General features: G+C 49.4%; 1 protein-coding gene across 4 annotated transcripts in view; it reads right to left on the reverse strand.

The window, feature by feature from the left end:
* Positions 1 to 13404, reverse strand: part of CD47 (CD47 molecule) — a 49195-nt gene extending 35791 nt beyond the window's left edge. The window contains exons 1-2 of one of the 4 annotated variants that reach the window (XM_065588268.1): positions 13026 to 13404; positions 4067 to 4417 (exon numbers count right to left, since the gene is read on the reverse strand). In XM_065588268.1, the coding sequence (XP_065444340.1) occupies positions 4067 to 4417; positions 13026 to 13071 (397 nt within the window). In that variant the 5' untranslated portion in view covers positions 13072 to 13404. The remainder of the gene's footprint in view (positions 1 to 4066; positions 4418 to 13025) is intronic. The other 3 variants (XM_065588264.1, XM_065588252.1, XM_065588258.1) reach the window with 3 other exon arrangements.
* Between the last annotated feature and the right edge of the window lie 2184 nt (positions 13405 to 15588).

Below are 15588 nucleotides of genomic sequence, written 5' to 3' on the forward strand. Positions count from 1 at the left end.
CCCTGCTGAATGCACATGGGAAATCCATGCCAGCAGCCTTGCCTCCCCTCCTGAGGGCGGGGGAGGGACAGTTCTCCGAGAAATACCTCCTTGTGGGCCAGATCCACCACTTTCCACAGCAGCTGGACCAGCTCTTTCTCATGGGATCCCAGCTTAGCCCCCTGAGCACCAGCAGTCTTCCCGAACAAGATCACCAGGTAGTCAGGAGGGGAGGAGGCAACGGCCGGGGTAGCAGCAGCAGGAGGAGGAGGCAACAAATTGATAGCAGTGGCAGAAAAGAGTGGGAGGAAGCAACAGCAAAAGGATGAAAGGGCAAGGGTAGGCTGGATAAAAGAGGCAGGAACATCAAACTGGGGTTGAGGCAGCAGCAGAAAGGATGAAAAGTAGAGGGGTTCCAGGAGAAGGCGGGAGGCAAGAAGTAGTAGCAAAAACTGGGGGATAAGTGGGTAAGAGGCAGCAGGAGACAGCCAGCAGCACAGGGAAGGGGAAGCCCTAACCCAAAGGTAATGGGGCAGGAGGAGAAGGCACTTCCTAGCAAATGACAAAGTTGCCTATGATATCAACGCATCTTCTAGTGCCCAAAGGAGCTCAGCTGAGACCTGGCTGTCCAGCCCCTCACTCGCTCTGCATGGTCATTACAATGGCCCTTCTCCCTGCTGGTGACGTGTAAAACCAAAGAAATGTGAACAGCTATGACACCGCTTCGTGATCACTAGAGTCTCTGTGCCGTTCTCTCCTGGGGCTCCATGAAAGGAGAAGGGAGGCTGTCCTGGTTTGTCATGCAGGGGGAGGTTCAAGGGGACATTGTGTCTGCCGCCTGCAGGAAGGAGAAACTCCAGCACACGCCACATTTTAAAGAAGCCCAAATCAACTTCACAAGGAAACCGGCTCTGCTGAAGCTTTGAACTGGGGGGAGGTTAGATAGGGAGTAGGGTCAGAGACGGGAAGGTGGATTGTGGGGGGTGAGGGGTTGGGGAGTCAGACTCCTATGGAAGAGGAAGGAGATGACGAAGAGTAAGTGAGGTGACTTGTCTGCTGGCAATGGAAGGAAAGCGGTGATCATGTGGAGCAGAGGGATAGGAGCAGGGCTGGGAGCAGAAGGAAGTCAAATATGGGGTTTACCAGTATAGCTTATTTTGCTCGGAGGCGCTGGATAAGATACTGATAAAAGCACAGTTTGTCTGGGATAAGCTAGTTTGGCTAAGAACGCTCTGCCGTGCAGTATAGCAGTGCTCTAGCTTCTAGCTAAGTGCTCCTATTATAGACCTGGCCTCTGTTCCTTACACACCCACCTCTCCTGGCCAGTCATGCACCCTGCCATGTGTGCACAGCGTGCAAACCCAAGTCCATTAGCATTGACAGGTATCCCAGACACACTAGCGCTGACACGCTGGTTGTGACGGTCCCACAGACAGTTCACCATGGTACAAACACATGCACACAGCTGTCCACATATTAACCATCCCAGTCACATACTCTCCTTGCTCAACACCCCAGGAAGGGACTGGATTTTCTTCAGGAAAGCAGAGGCACTGTCCCTCCCGTCTGAGGTTAGTGCAGCCTCTTCCCAGCCCCTTCCTTCTCCCTTTTCCTTATTCAGCATTAATGTCAATCCCAACAGCTCATTCATCATCCCAAATTAGCCAAATTAATTGTTGTTATTCCAGTTACGACAATGAATGACCTGACGTCAAAAACCATTTTGAATTTGCAGTGAGAAGGAAATCAAATCAATTATTTCGTTCCCCTGCCTGGCTGGTAGCACCAGGTTTTGCGCTGGAAACAGTCTCTACTCCATTAATGGTATTTCAAAGCCCCAGTCAGGAGACTGGAGTATTTCATTTCATGCTGTGGCAATTACCAAGGTGGCTGTTGTTGTTAACCCCTGCAGCCTCTGATAGGCTAAGGCTGCTCTTTTGTTTGGGATGGGGTTGGTATGCACCTTGCATGTGTGTGGATTAAACTGTCTCGAGCTGCTTGTTTAATCAGGGATGTTCTCAAGCTGGGGCTTCCTTTGACTGGCAACATTGATTTCCTCTCACTCCCCGTCCCCAGCCACTATTGAGCCACTGGGGATTCCCTCCCTGCTGGATGTGGCTGGGGAGCTGAGGGGGATTCACACCCCTGCCCACAGCAGCTGGGGAGCCCGTGGGGACTGGGGAGCCGCAGGGGAGTCCCCCCCAGATGTAGTGTCTTCTGGCTGGGTGTGGCAAGGGAGCACCCATCTGCCGTTGCTGGAACTTGTTCTGTGCAGAAGCAGTAGTGCTGCATTCCTGCCCAGGTTAGGAAGTGGGTGATGGGCAGTTTTCTGCTGACTCCTTTTCAGGATCAGAGGAGGGAGCCTAGCAGCAATTCAAGGCAGTAAGCCTAGCCCCCTCAACACCTCCCTGTCCCTTTAAGCACGTTTCAAGGGTAAGAAAAAGGCAACAATGCTCGCTAAGAAGCATCCACCAAATCAGTGCTGCAGCTATCCCAGCAGCATTGCAGCCTGTGGTTTGTGCAGGGACGCATCTCAGCTGTACTGTGAGTTCAGCGGGCGCATCTGGCGTCTGGGCTGTCCTGTCCCTGCAGCGTTCGCTTTGTTAGTGTGTCTGCTCCTGGAAAACAACCAACTCCTTGGCTGAGAGCGCGATCGGGTGGGATGTACTCCCCTAGCAGGCTGCGATGCTGAAGGAGGTGGCGGGACGAGATGGGGGACTGAGACTGGGATCAATGCTCAGAGGCTCCAGGTTCAACTGGTTGGTGACCACTGATCTAGAGCAGTGGTTTTCAAACTGTGGGTTGCGGAATGTAAGGCACTGGGTCGCAGCATGTAAGGCACTGGTTTGCGGGGGCTCTGGTCAGTACTGCCGACCAGGTTGTTAAAAGTCCCATTGGCGGTGCTATCCGGCTAAGGCAGGCTAATCCCTACCTGTTCTGACACTGCGCTGCATTCCAGAAGAGGCCAGTAGCAGGTCCAGCTCCTAGGCAGGGGGGCCACGGGGCTCCGCGCACTACCCCCACCCTGAGCGCTGGAGGGGCCAGTGCCTGCAGGCAAGAGCCACGTGGAGCCACTTGCGCACCTCCGCCTAGGTGCTGCTGGCGGCTTCCAAGATGCAGACGCAGTCCGCGGTGCCAGGACAGGCAGTAAGCCTGCGTTAGCACTCCCACTGCGCCGCTGACTGGAAGCCACCCGAGGTAAGCCTGTGCCCCAACCCTGTGCTCCAATCCCCTGTCCCAGCTATGAGCCCCCCTCCCAAATCCGGAGCCCCTTCCTGCACCCCAAACCCTTCATCCCTGGTCCTACCCCAGAGCCCTGACACCCTCCGACACCCCAATCCTCTGCCCCAGTCCTGAGACCTCCCCAAACCCGGAGCCCCCTCCTGTATACCAAACCCCCAGCCCCACCCCAGAGCCTGCACCTCACCCCAGAGCCCTGACCCCCTCCCATACCCCAACCCACTGACCTACTCCAGAGCCCCCTCCCTCACCCTGAACCCCTCATTCCCAGCCCTACCCCGCACCCCAACCCTCTGGCCCAGCCCTGAGCCCCTCCCACACCCCAAACCCCTCATCCCCAGCTCCATTGGGTCACGGGCATCAACAATTTTCTTCAAGTGGGTTGCCAGAAAAAAGTTTGAAAACCACTGGTCTAGATATATATTTGGTCCTGCCTCAGCTCAGGGGCTCAAGGGGAATCTGTGGACCACATGACCTCTCGAGTTCCCTTCCAGCCCCGTATTTCTATTATCTAGAGAGTGGATCAGAATATACATAAACTAAAATGAGTGTGGCACAAATACCATATAGTCTGTAAAAGCTAAATCAGGTGGAAAAGTGTCAGCATCCCTAAAAGTTAACAGACACAATGCCAGCCTGCAGGCCCAACTCTTACTCATAGAAATATTCCCCTGGACTTTGATATAACTATGCTCACAAGGACTGCTCAGGTGAGTAAAGACTGGGCTTTATGTTCTAGATATTTTTAATGGTTCATTTTCACATTTGTTATTTTGTGTCCTTTCTCTTAAGGCCTGGTCTGTTTCATTTCATAGCAGGCTTGCAAAATCACATGACATCAACTTACCTCTATGGTATATAAGTTCAATTACAGTTTCTCCTTCCCTACTCGATTCTGTCACTTCACAACTGTAGTTTCCTTGAACTGCTTGCGTTCTTGAGATTTTTAATGATGCAATGCCAGACGTTAAATTTTGTTCAGATTCTAACTCAGCAGATGAAAAACTATCATTTCTCTCCATCGTTCTTGTGGATCCTCGAAAAATGAAAAATGGTTTTTTTTCTAGTTTCCATTTAACAAACATGGTTCCAATATTGTTCTGTATTAGATTAGTCACTATGCAAGGTATGATGACTGTTTTATTACAAATGGTTTGTTCAACAGACTTGATTACATTGAACTGCAACTGGGCAGAACCTGGAAGAAAAAGAAAAAAAAGAGTTTGATTAGACAGTCTTCCACAACACCTGAGCAACAAGAAAGCTACTGAAATATTGAAATGTTTAAATGGATGGCAGACATGATCACACACTTGAAACAAGCACAGATGAATGTTCTTCATAAGGGACAAGAGGGAAAACAAAAGATAAGAAGACAAGAAGAAAAACTTTGAGAAAGAGGAAGGATGGATGGATTTAAAAAAATATTCCCCAAGAAGGCTATGCTTGGAGAGAGGAAGAGGCAAGAAGAGATTACAGCCCTTTTAAAGATATATTTACTGCTTCTTGATTCTTACATGATGTTTAGGTACCACCACAACTGGTGTCTTAGAAGTACCTAACATATATAAGTAAATATTAATACAACATTTTCAGTGCTGCACCTAACCAGACAATTCTTCTGGGATATTTTCTGGGTCTAAGGCCACATAGAGAAAACATCTGCACTAAGGCCCAATTTCAGCAAAGCACATGTTTAACTAGGTACATGAGTAGCCCCACTAAAGCTCGACTTTGACCTAAGGCATATATGCGCATGCCTGTAAAATCAGTTACTGTTGAGGGAATTCTGGGCGCAGAATTTTTAATTTTTTGGCACAATATTTTAAAATTCAGCAAATTTTATTTGTTAATAAATAAATGTGGAGGCTCCAGCATGGCAGTGGGGAGCACGGGCCATATGGAGGTGGGAGATCACACTGCAGCTCCCCTTCCCTGGGACAGCAACTTGGCGGTGGGGCTTCACCTGACCCTGACACAGTGCAAGGGCCGGGTCTGAGCCAGAAACACTCCAGGGCCCTGCCCCACTATGCCAGGCACATCAGGTGTGGGCAGGCAGGCTCAACCCAGCAGTATCCAAGTGCAGAGGGCCTTAGTGGAGGGGATCCAGGTGTAGAGCAAGCTGGGTGCAGACGGCTCAGTAGGAGATCTGGATGCAGGGGGCGCTCCAGGTGCAATAAGACTCTACAGGGGGATCCAAGTGAATGTGGTTGGGGCTCAGTGGGGGGGGGGTCGGGGGGGATAGGGCTCATCAGTTGGATCCGGGTGCAGCTGGTTGGGGCTCATTGGCATGAAGGTCTGGGGGGCTCATCAGGATTGTCCAGGTGCAGGGGAGGTGGGGCCAGTTGGGGTGGGGGGGTTCGATGGGCCTGCTTAACAAGGGAGCCCCAGCTGCAACTGCTGCCAAGGGGACGCCAGATGCTGGGCTCCTGCTTCCTCTATCCCCTTCTCTTCCCCACCCCATCCCCATTCCCTAATGCCCCTTGCCCCCTCCCCATTCCTCTCCCCACTGTCCCCTACCTCTATCCCCATCCCCTCACACCCACCTCCCCCGCCCTGTCCTACCCCCTTCCTTCCCCACTGCCTCTTCCCCCCACCCCACCCGCCTTCCCCCATTCCCCCCCCCCCCCCATCACCCTTCCTGCCCTACCTCACCGCAGGCACTCACTGTTGTACAGAAAATAGAAGGAGAACATGACCAGCACTAGGACTCAGAAGGTGGTGTTCGAGTGGCACCCTCCTTCAGCCGGGCAGTTCTGCGCTTGCAGAAATTTGGGGGGGGGGGAGGGCAGTGGCAGGTGACTCGTGTGCCCCCCACCTCTGTTTGGGGGGACAATGCCCTCCCAAACTATGCCCATGGGCATCCCCAGCCCCTCCCTACGTAGCTTCCCTGTCACTTTCTATACGGAAGCAAAGAAATCTGCAGGAGGGACATGTTTTCCGTGTGCATGCAGTGGCACAGAATTCCCCCAGGAGTAATCAGTAAGAGACAAGCTCTTTTTCTGTAGAATTTTTCTTTGCAGCTGAAAGGGGGCTTAGGAGAGAAACAAACACCACTATTGTTTCTGCTTCCATGTTCCCTAGAGAAGCATGGAAGGAATGAGTGATGGCTTATATAAAAATTATGTTTGTTATTGTACCTCCTGTACTCTGAAGGTGGAGACAAATCCCCTGAGGGTTAGAACTTATTTTGCAAATTATGTCTTACTTTTGCATAGAGGGGTTGCACACCCAAAAATATGTAGATCAAATAAGAGCATATCTTCTCATTTATTTAGCTGTATATGGTCAGTAGGACAGATAATTCAGAAATTTCAGGTGGCATTTTGCTACACTATGAACCAAAATTTATCAGAATTTTTAAAAACAAAAGGCCAAATTCTCTCTACATATCCATCTAAAGGTTATCTATAGCAGCTGGGCCACGGCTGGGGGCGGGGGCCACAGCTGGGGGCGGGGGCCACAGCTGGGGGCGGGGGCCATGGTCAGGGCCTGGAGCCAAGGTTGGAGCTGCAGCCAGGCCGGGCCAGGGGTTGAGGCCACAGCTGGGGGCAGATCTGGGGCTGGGAGCAGAGCCGTGGCCAGGGGCTGAGGCCACCAGGAGTGGAGCCATGGCTGGGCCAGCAGTCCTGCAGCTGTGGGTGGGGCCTGGAGTGGGCACCATGGCCACAAGCCAGGGGCCATGGCCACAAGCCAGGGGCCATGGCCGTGAGCGGAGCCGTGGCCAGAGCAGAGCTGGGCAGCGCTCCTTCCTCACCCCCCATGTGAGCATGCCCAGCCCCGTTGTGCCCCCCCGAACATTCCGCCATGCCCCGCTAGGGGGCCGCACCCAGTTTGGGGACCACTGATCTAAAAGCTTGGGATGCAAGCTTTCAAATAGCATAAAACATTCCTTTTCTGCCCTAGGTTCTCAAGAATATTGGCTGCTATAATGTCAGAAATTTAAGTCAAATAGGGTGCCAGGAGAAGCAAGATGATAATCAAAATAATCTGATTTTACAGAATGAGTGTCTATGTTCAGTATTTTTATTAGTTATCTACAGTTCAAGAACTATAGTTTTGTTTGTTTTGTTTTTTTAAGATTCACAATATCCAGTTGCCTTAATGTCCAGAAACCTCAAACTGGATCAAGGACCTCAATGTGCTAGATACTATATCTAGACCCCCAAATCCTGCGAACACTTATGCATAAAGTTAACCATGTACACAAGTTACTATTGGGGGCAGTCTGCACCAAAAAATAAAAAATGTTGTGCCAAAAAATACAAATTCTGCACACAATATTTAAAAATTCGGCAAAATTCTGCAAATTTTATTTGACAAAATAATACTACATAATCACACCTGTTTCAATTATTTTGATAATTTATTTTAAAATACCTGTCAGCAAGTATGTCTGTAAAATACAGACACACACATATATTCCCCCAGGAGTAGAGATAAAGAAACCCCTATGACAATCCAGTTCCTGTTTCTCCGCCTCCTTTCCCCTCGGAGCCCAATCGGAGGCAGACACATACAACCCTCCACCTCCCGAGCCAGCCATGTTGCCCCCCGCAGCCAACCCCACCTCTAAGACACCCAACCCCCTATCTGAGCCCAGTGGTGGAGGCTCCCTGGCCCAGATACCCACAACCCCTCCCCTCCAGAGCCCAACTGCAGAGCCCCACTGGCCCAGATACCCGCACCCCCTTGCCCCCGAGCCCAGCCACAAGGCCCCACCGGTCCAGATACCCGCACCCTCTCCCCTCTGAGCCCAGCCACGGCCCTCCCCCTTGTCCAGATACTTGAATCCCCTCCCCCCAGAGCCCGACACTTGCCCCCGCTACCCCCCAAAGCTCAACCATGCCCCCCCCCAGCCCAGACAGACACCCCCAGCCCAGGGATCCAGAGGGAGAAACAGCCTGATGCTTGGTCCTAGGCTTGCATGGAGTTTCTTGAATGCCACCGTCTCTCCCCCTCAGGGTGTGCTGGAAATTGCAGCTGCCAAGAACACTAGCTCCCTCCCACTCTCCCCAGCAGTATCTTCTACATGAGAGCTGGGCTCTGCCGGGTCCAGTGGCCCCTAGTGGCAGCCAGCAGCACTGCAGCCCATTTCTGTGGGGGGAAAGGAAATTCAGCATTGCACAGTGGCACAGAATTTCCCCAAGAGTTAAGAGTAGTTCCAATTCCACTGACTTCACTTAGATTACTAACATGTGTAAGTGCCTGCAGAATCATCGCATGTATCTGACAACCAACCATAGCTAGTAAAGCTTTTTTTTCCAACTGGTACAGTTATTTGCAGTTCCAGTAAGCTTTTCAAAGCACTGGCCCTTGACCAATGATCACCTCCACCCCCCTCTCCCAAAAGCAGCTGATCCTTGAACTGTATTACTGTAACACACTGCCACTAATCACTGGATTGGCCATTAATATAACAAGTATAAACAAACAAATTTTATATATACTACCGTATTAGTTGTAATGAAAAAGACACACACATATTGCTTTGGTCAAACAAAACAAACAATTAGCTTACTCATTGAACTTTCTTGACTATACCCTGAGAAAACCAAAACACAGTAGAACTGTACATAAACCTATAGACTATCACAGATTGTATAAACTTTATTTTACGAAAATTAAGTTTATATTAAGCAAATACACACCATTAAAAATGACACTGATGCCCTGATAGAGAAAGTGAACAAATAAATGACTCTTATAACTAATATTTTTAATATTTCAGCTTAAGATTCACATTTAAAAAAAAATGTTCACTGCACAAGGACAAGTTACAGCTTATGGGATGAGTTTGGCAAAAACATTATATTGGAAAAGTTAAACTCATACCAAAGAATGTAAATATTTTCCATTCTGACTTTAACACTACAGTATAGGAAAGTAGGTTATTTACCAAGTCTCATGAAAAACACGAAATCATCTAAACCACTCAAAATAAAAAGTACAGTAGAACATCAGAGTTATGAATACCTTGGGAAAGGAGATTGTTTGCTGGGTCATTTCACAAACTGAATCTATTTCCCCATGTTAAGTATCCTCACACCTTCTTGTCAATTGTCCGAAATGGGCCATCTTGATTATCACTACAAAAGTTTTTTTTCTCCTTCTGATAACAGCCCATCTTAATTAATTAGCCTCTTAGAGTTGGTAGGGCAACTTCCATCTTTTCATGTTCTCTATATATCTATCTCTTCTTACTATATGTTCCATTCTATGCATCAAATGAAGTGGGCTGTAGCCCACGAAAGCTTATGCTCAAATAAATGTGTTAGTCTCTAAGGTGCCACAAGTACTCCTGTTCTTTTTGAGGATACAGACTAACACGGCTGCTACTCAGAAACGTTCATAACTCTGAACAAAATGTTATGGTTGTTCTTTCAAAACTTTAGAACCGAACATTGACTTAATACAGCTTTAAAACTTTACAATGCACAAGAAAAATGCTGCTTTTAACCATCTTAATCTACATGAAACAAACACAAAAACAGTTTCCTTACTTTATCAAATCTTTAAAAAAAGAAACTTTTTTTTAGTAGTTTATGTTTAACACAGTACTGTACTGTATTCGCTCTTTTATTGGTCTCTGCTGCTACCTGATCTCATACTTCTGGTTCCAAATGAGGTGTGTGGTTGACTGGTCAGTTCGTAACTCTGAGGTTCTACTGTATTAACTTAAACGTTCCTTTAAATTAAACTACTAACATAAAACTCTTGAGAGTTATCATTTTGTCCCATATTCAGCAAGGTATTCCAGCACAAGACAGTCCTATTAAGCTAAAGGGACTACTCATATGCTTAGATTTAGGCACGTTACTGAACTGGGCCCGTCTGTTGACTTCATATAGATGATTCCTGGTTTCAGCTTTGAGCTTTCTTTTCATGATCCAAGGAAGATATACATAGAATCATAGAACAGGAAGGGACCTCAAAAGGTCATCTAGTCCAGTTCCCTGCACTCATGGCAGGACTAAGTATAACCTAGACCAGGGGTCGGCAACTTATGGCACGCATGCCAAAGGCAGCACGTGAGCTGATTTTCAGTGGCGCTGCTGGCCTGGGGTTCCGGCCGCTGGCCTCGCTCAGCCCGCTGGCCTCCCTCAGCCCGCTGCCGGCCTGGATGGACAAAACCCTGGGCCAGCAGCGAGGACCCCACTGGCAGGGGCTGGCAGATGGAACCCCAGACCGGCAGCGGTTCCATCCGCCGGCCCCTGCCAGCCAGGGTCCCCGCCGCCAGCCCCACTCAGCCCGCTGCCAGTCTGGGGTTCCGTCCGCCGGCCCCTGTAAATGTAAAATATATTACTAGCATGCGAAACCTTAAATTAGAGTGAGTAAATGAAGACTTAGCACACCACTTCTGAAAGCTTGCCGACCCCTGATCTAGACCATCCCTGACAGGTGTTTGTCTAACATGTTCTTAAAAATCTCCAACCACCCTAGACAATTTATTCCAGTGCTTAACCACCCTGACAGTTAGGAAGTTTTTCCTAATGTCCAACCTAAACCTCCCTTGCTGCAATTTAAGCCCATTGCTTCTTGTCCTATCTTCAGAGGTTAAGAAAAACAATTTTTCTCCCTCCTCCTTGTAACAACCTTTTACGTACTTGAAAACTGTTATCGTGTCCCCCCTCAGTCTTCTCTTGTCCAGACTAAACAAGCCCAATTTTTTCAATCTTCCCTCATAAGTCATGTTTTCTAAATCTTTAATCGTTTTTGTCGCTCTTCTCTGGACTCTCTCCAATTTGTCCACATCCTTGCTGAAATGTGGTGCCCAGACCTGGACAAAATACTCCAATTGAGGCCTAGTCAGCACGGAGTAGAGCGGAAGAATTACTTCTTGTGTCTTGTTTACAACTCTCCTGCTAATCCGTCCCAGAAGAACGTTCTCTTTTTTGGCAACAACATTACATGGTTGACTCATATTTAGCCTGTGGTCCACTATGACCCCCAGATCTCTTTCTGCAGTATTCCTTCCTAGACAGTCATTTCCCATTTGGTATGTGTGCAACGGATTGTTCCTTCCTATATGGAGTACTTTGCATTTGTCCTTACTGAATTTCATTCTATTTACTTCAGACTATTTCTCCAGTTTGTCCAGATCATTTTGAATTTTAATCCTATCCTCCAAAGCACGTGCAACCCCACCCAGCTTGGTATTGTCCGCAAACTTTATAAGTGTGCTCTCTATTCCATTATCTAAACCATTGATGAAGATACTGAATAGAACCAGACCCAGAACTGATCCCTGTGGGACCCCACTGGTTATGCCCTTCCGGCATGACTGTGAACCACTGATAACTACTCTCTGGGAATGGTTTTCCAACCAGTTTTGCACCCACCTTATAGTGGCTCCATCTAGGTTGCATTTCCCTAGTTTGTTAATGAGAAGGTCAGGTGAAACAGTATCAAAAGCTTTACTAAAGTCAAGATATACCACGCCTACTGCTTTCCCCCATCCACAATGCTTATTCCCTGTCAAAGAAAGCTATCAGGTTGGTTTGACATGATTTGTTTTTGACAAATCCATACTGACTGCCACTTACCACCTTATTAACTTGTAGGTGTTTGCAAATCGATTGCTTAATTATTTGCTCCATTATCTTTCCGGGTACAGAAGTTAAGCTGACTAGTATGTAATTCCCCAGGTTGTTCTTATTTCCCTTTTTATAGATTGATATGACAAGAGAATTTATTTATTTACACAATTATATAATTTTGTTGTAGAGGCCTCTGTGCATATACACTTCAAATTATGTAGTATAGGTCTCTGTGCATATACACTTCTAACAACATACAAAGGGCTATAACATACCCCAGAACGTTAAACATCAATGCAAAAATTAGCTGGGTTCCTAAATGCCAGTGGCCTGCTCTTTGGGGGTACTGAACACCTGCCACTCCCACTGCCTGCAAAAGAACCTGTGGGTGCTCAGCAGGGGCGGCTCTGGCTTTTTTGCCGCCCCAAGCAAAAACAAAAAACCACACTTGCGGCGCGGCCGGAGCCAGAGTGCAGGGGGACTCTCTGCACTGGTGCCCAGGCTAGCGGGGGGGGGTGGGGGAAGAGAGAGAGAGAAGGGGGCGGCCAGGGCTTCAGTGGGGCGCTGTCAGCGGCCCCAACCGCTGAGCCACCTGCCAGGAGGGCTCCTTGCCCCAGTCGGCTGGGAGGGAAGGACGGGGCTGCCCTGCCAGGCTTGCGGCAGGGCGCTCCCCTCCTCCGCCCCCTACAGGGCGGCGAGAGCGGAACAAAACAAAACAAAACAAAAAAAAAGCGGCCGAGCCGCCCTAGGATTGGGCCGAATGCCGCCTCGTACAATCTGCCTCCCCAAGCACGAGCTTGCTCGGCTGGTGCCTGGAGCCGGCCCTGGTGCTCAGCCAGACCCCCCCCTGCAGGAGCCTAAACACCCACCGAGCCTTGGGAACGTGGCTCAAATCGCGCCCAAGGCAGAGCCTAGCCCTGGGCTCGGGAGGAGCAGCCCCACGCGGCTTGGTTCCCAAGACACACAGACACACACGCCCCACGCGCGCGCACCAATCCGCCCTCCCCCACCCCGAGCGGCCCGGGCTCTCCCAGGGACCTTTGCTGGGACCGGCGCTTTCAGCAGAGCCGCGTGCAGGGCCCCGGCCCCCCTCCCCACGCGGCGCCCGGATGCGATGAGCCGCCACGGGCTGGCGGAGCGGTCCTGCCCCTCAGTGACAGCGCCAGGCCCCGCCATTCCCGCCCGGGGGCCGATGCGCCGAGTCGGGGGCTCTAGGCCCGTGGGGTGCGGGGGGGGGGGGTGAAATGGCGGCGCGCGGGGACTCACCCGAGCACACGGCGCCCAGCAGCACCCAGGTCCCCAGCGCCCACATAGTTGCGTCCGCGAGGCGCTACTCGGTCCGCCGCGATGGAAACCGCGCTAGCCAGGGAGCCGCCCGAGCTGACGCGCTTCCGCAGCCAACAGGGCGGGGCCAGCGGATTTCGCTTTCGGTTACCCGGGGCGGGGGGGAGAGGGAGGAATCCCAGCGCGGACGTTAGCGGGAGCGGTTGGAATCCCAGCACGAGGGCGCGGATGGGGGCGGGGGGAGGGGTTGGGATCCCAGTGCGAGGGGTCTCTTGGGGGTGTCAGGGTGAGTCCTGCGCAGTTTCATGTCTTTTGTAGGGTCCTGGTCTCTGTCCGGGCTCCCGGACCCTGTGGGGAGACACTGTCAAACTTGCAATACACTGTATTGCCAACCCCAAGAGTTACAAACTCATGAATCAGCCCCCTCCAAAGAGAATGGCTTAAAATCACAAATAAAAATTCACTTGGGGATCTTTTTATTTGGCATCTGGTGTTTGAGGTCTTCAACTGAACTTGGGGCACATTTTCTAGCTTTTCTCCACATACTGTGAGACCTAAAATCTTCCTTTTTCTTAAAAAAATGAAGACTGGGATTCTCATAACATGTACCAACAAAGCAAGCATAGTCTACTAAGGCTATGTATACACTACGCACCTTTTAGCGACACAGCTGTGCCACTACAGCCGTGCCACTAAAAGGTGCGCAGTGTAGCCGCTCTTTGTAGCCGAGCTCTCTCCCGCCAACAAAAAAAACCCATCCCCAACAAGAGGCAATAGCTTTGTTGGCGGGAGACAAAGCACTGTTGACACTGATGCTGTTCGTCGGTAAAACTTTTGTCTTTCAGGGGTGTGTGTTATCCTTGCTCCTTATCCTATTCCTTCATTCTCTGAATGCCCTCTCCTCCACCTCCACCTCGCCTCAGCCCTGCAAAGCCTGTAAGACATCCCCTGTAGCTTGCAAACTCTGCAGGGACTCCTGTCACGGAGTAATTCACAATGTTTTAAAACTAGAGGGTCACACTCTTTGTTGCTCATGCGGGCCGATCTGTTTATGTGTTATCCAACTTTTTAAGTGCAAATGGAGGCCTGGCTGGGGAGGAACTTGTCAGAGCGGGTGGTGAGGGGCCTGGTTGAAGGCTAGCCTCAATGACTGTCAGGGGCCCAGCAAGAGTGCAGGAAAGAGGATGCAAGGGCCTTGGTTGGTAAGGGAGCTGCCTGCAGTGGGATGGGAGGGGCAAGAGACCCAACTGGGTGTACAGCTCACCCCACATAAGCAGTGAAGTGCGTGGCCCTCTAATAAGTGAATAGGCAGCACCAGAGAGCAACAGGGAACTTTCTCTGCCTGCAGTACTCTGCAGGCCAGATAGTGGAAATTGGGCTTTTCCTGTATTCTGATTATTACCAAAATCAATAAGCTTCTGCCCATTGATACCTAGAACATTCCCTGATATGCTGGAATTGATTGGCTGCAGTTTTCAAAAGTAATTGTGCTGCATATACACAGATGCCACAGAGTTGAGAGTAGGGCCTCACTTTACTCTGCCCACTAATTAAATACCTTAAGTGGTAAACTTTATTAAATTGGACTTAAGGTTGTAAAAAGGGAGTGGAACTTAGCCTGGAAAATCATCCTGCAAAAAAAATTAGGAAGTATTGAATGGTGGAGCTAAATTCATCCAAGAAGACTTAACTCTGTCCATGTCACCTCCCACAAAACAATTAAAAAACAGGAGAGAAAGAACGCGATCTTCAAACATCACTCAACATCATAACCAATCCTACCTTCTTTAGGATAATACACAGTTGTCAGTAAAACAAATGCTCTGTCAGTGGCCTGCTGGGTGACCTTGGGCAAGTCACTTCACTACCCTGTGCCTCAGTTTCCCCATCTGTAAAAGGGGGATGATGCTAGTAACCTCTTTGTAAAGCACTTTGAGATCTACTAATGAAATGTGTTATTGAAGAGTTAGATATTATTTTTATTATTAATAATATTATTTTATTTTGATTATTGTGGTTTATTTGATGTCTCTTCACCAAAAGTGACCACATTCCGGACTATTTTTTAAGACAATTCCCTCCAAAATTATATGCCATTTCCAGTCTAAAACATGTTCTGTCCTGGGCACAGAGAGCTGCAGACTGGAGTTCTGGGACAATATCAGATTTGTGTACAGTTGTATAGTATGCTGCCAATGAGACAAAACTGTGTGCACACTCTCTTTCTGCTGCAGAGTCCAGAGGGGTACAGCTGCAACACACCCACTCATCCCTGTTGCCAAGGCAACATATATAGCACACCCACACCCTGTTGCAAAGGCAGCATATATAGTACACCCAAAACCCTGCCGCCAATGCAACCATATAGAGCACACACTCTTTTAGCTGCCAGGAGGCCTGTTATTGCCTATGGGAGAGATCCATGCCCTTAGTGTCAGGTGTTTATCTGTAAACTATAATAGTAGTCTGTGTTGCTGAATCCCAAGGATGATGCTGTGTGTACAGCTTCACTGTGCCATTAAGCTGGGTGTGGATCTGCAGCATG

Source organism: Chrysemys picta, chromosome 1, assembly GCF_011386835.1.
Source record: "Chrysemys picta bellii isolate R12L10 chromosome 1, ASM1138683v2, whole genome shotgun sequence".
NCBI lineage: Eukaryota > Metazoa > Chordata > Testudines > Emydidae > Chrysemys > Chrysemys picta.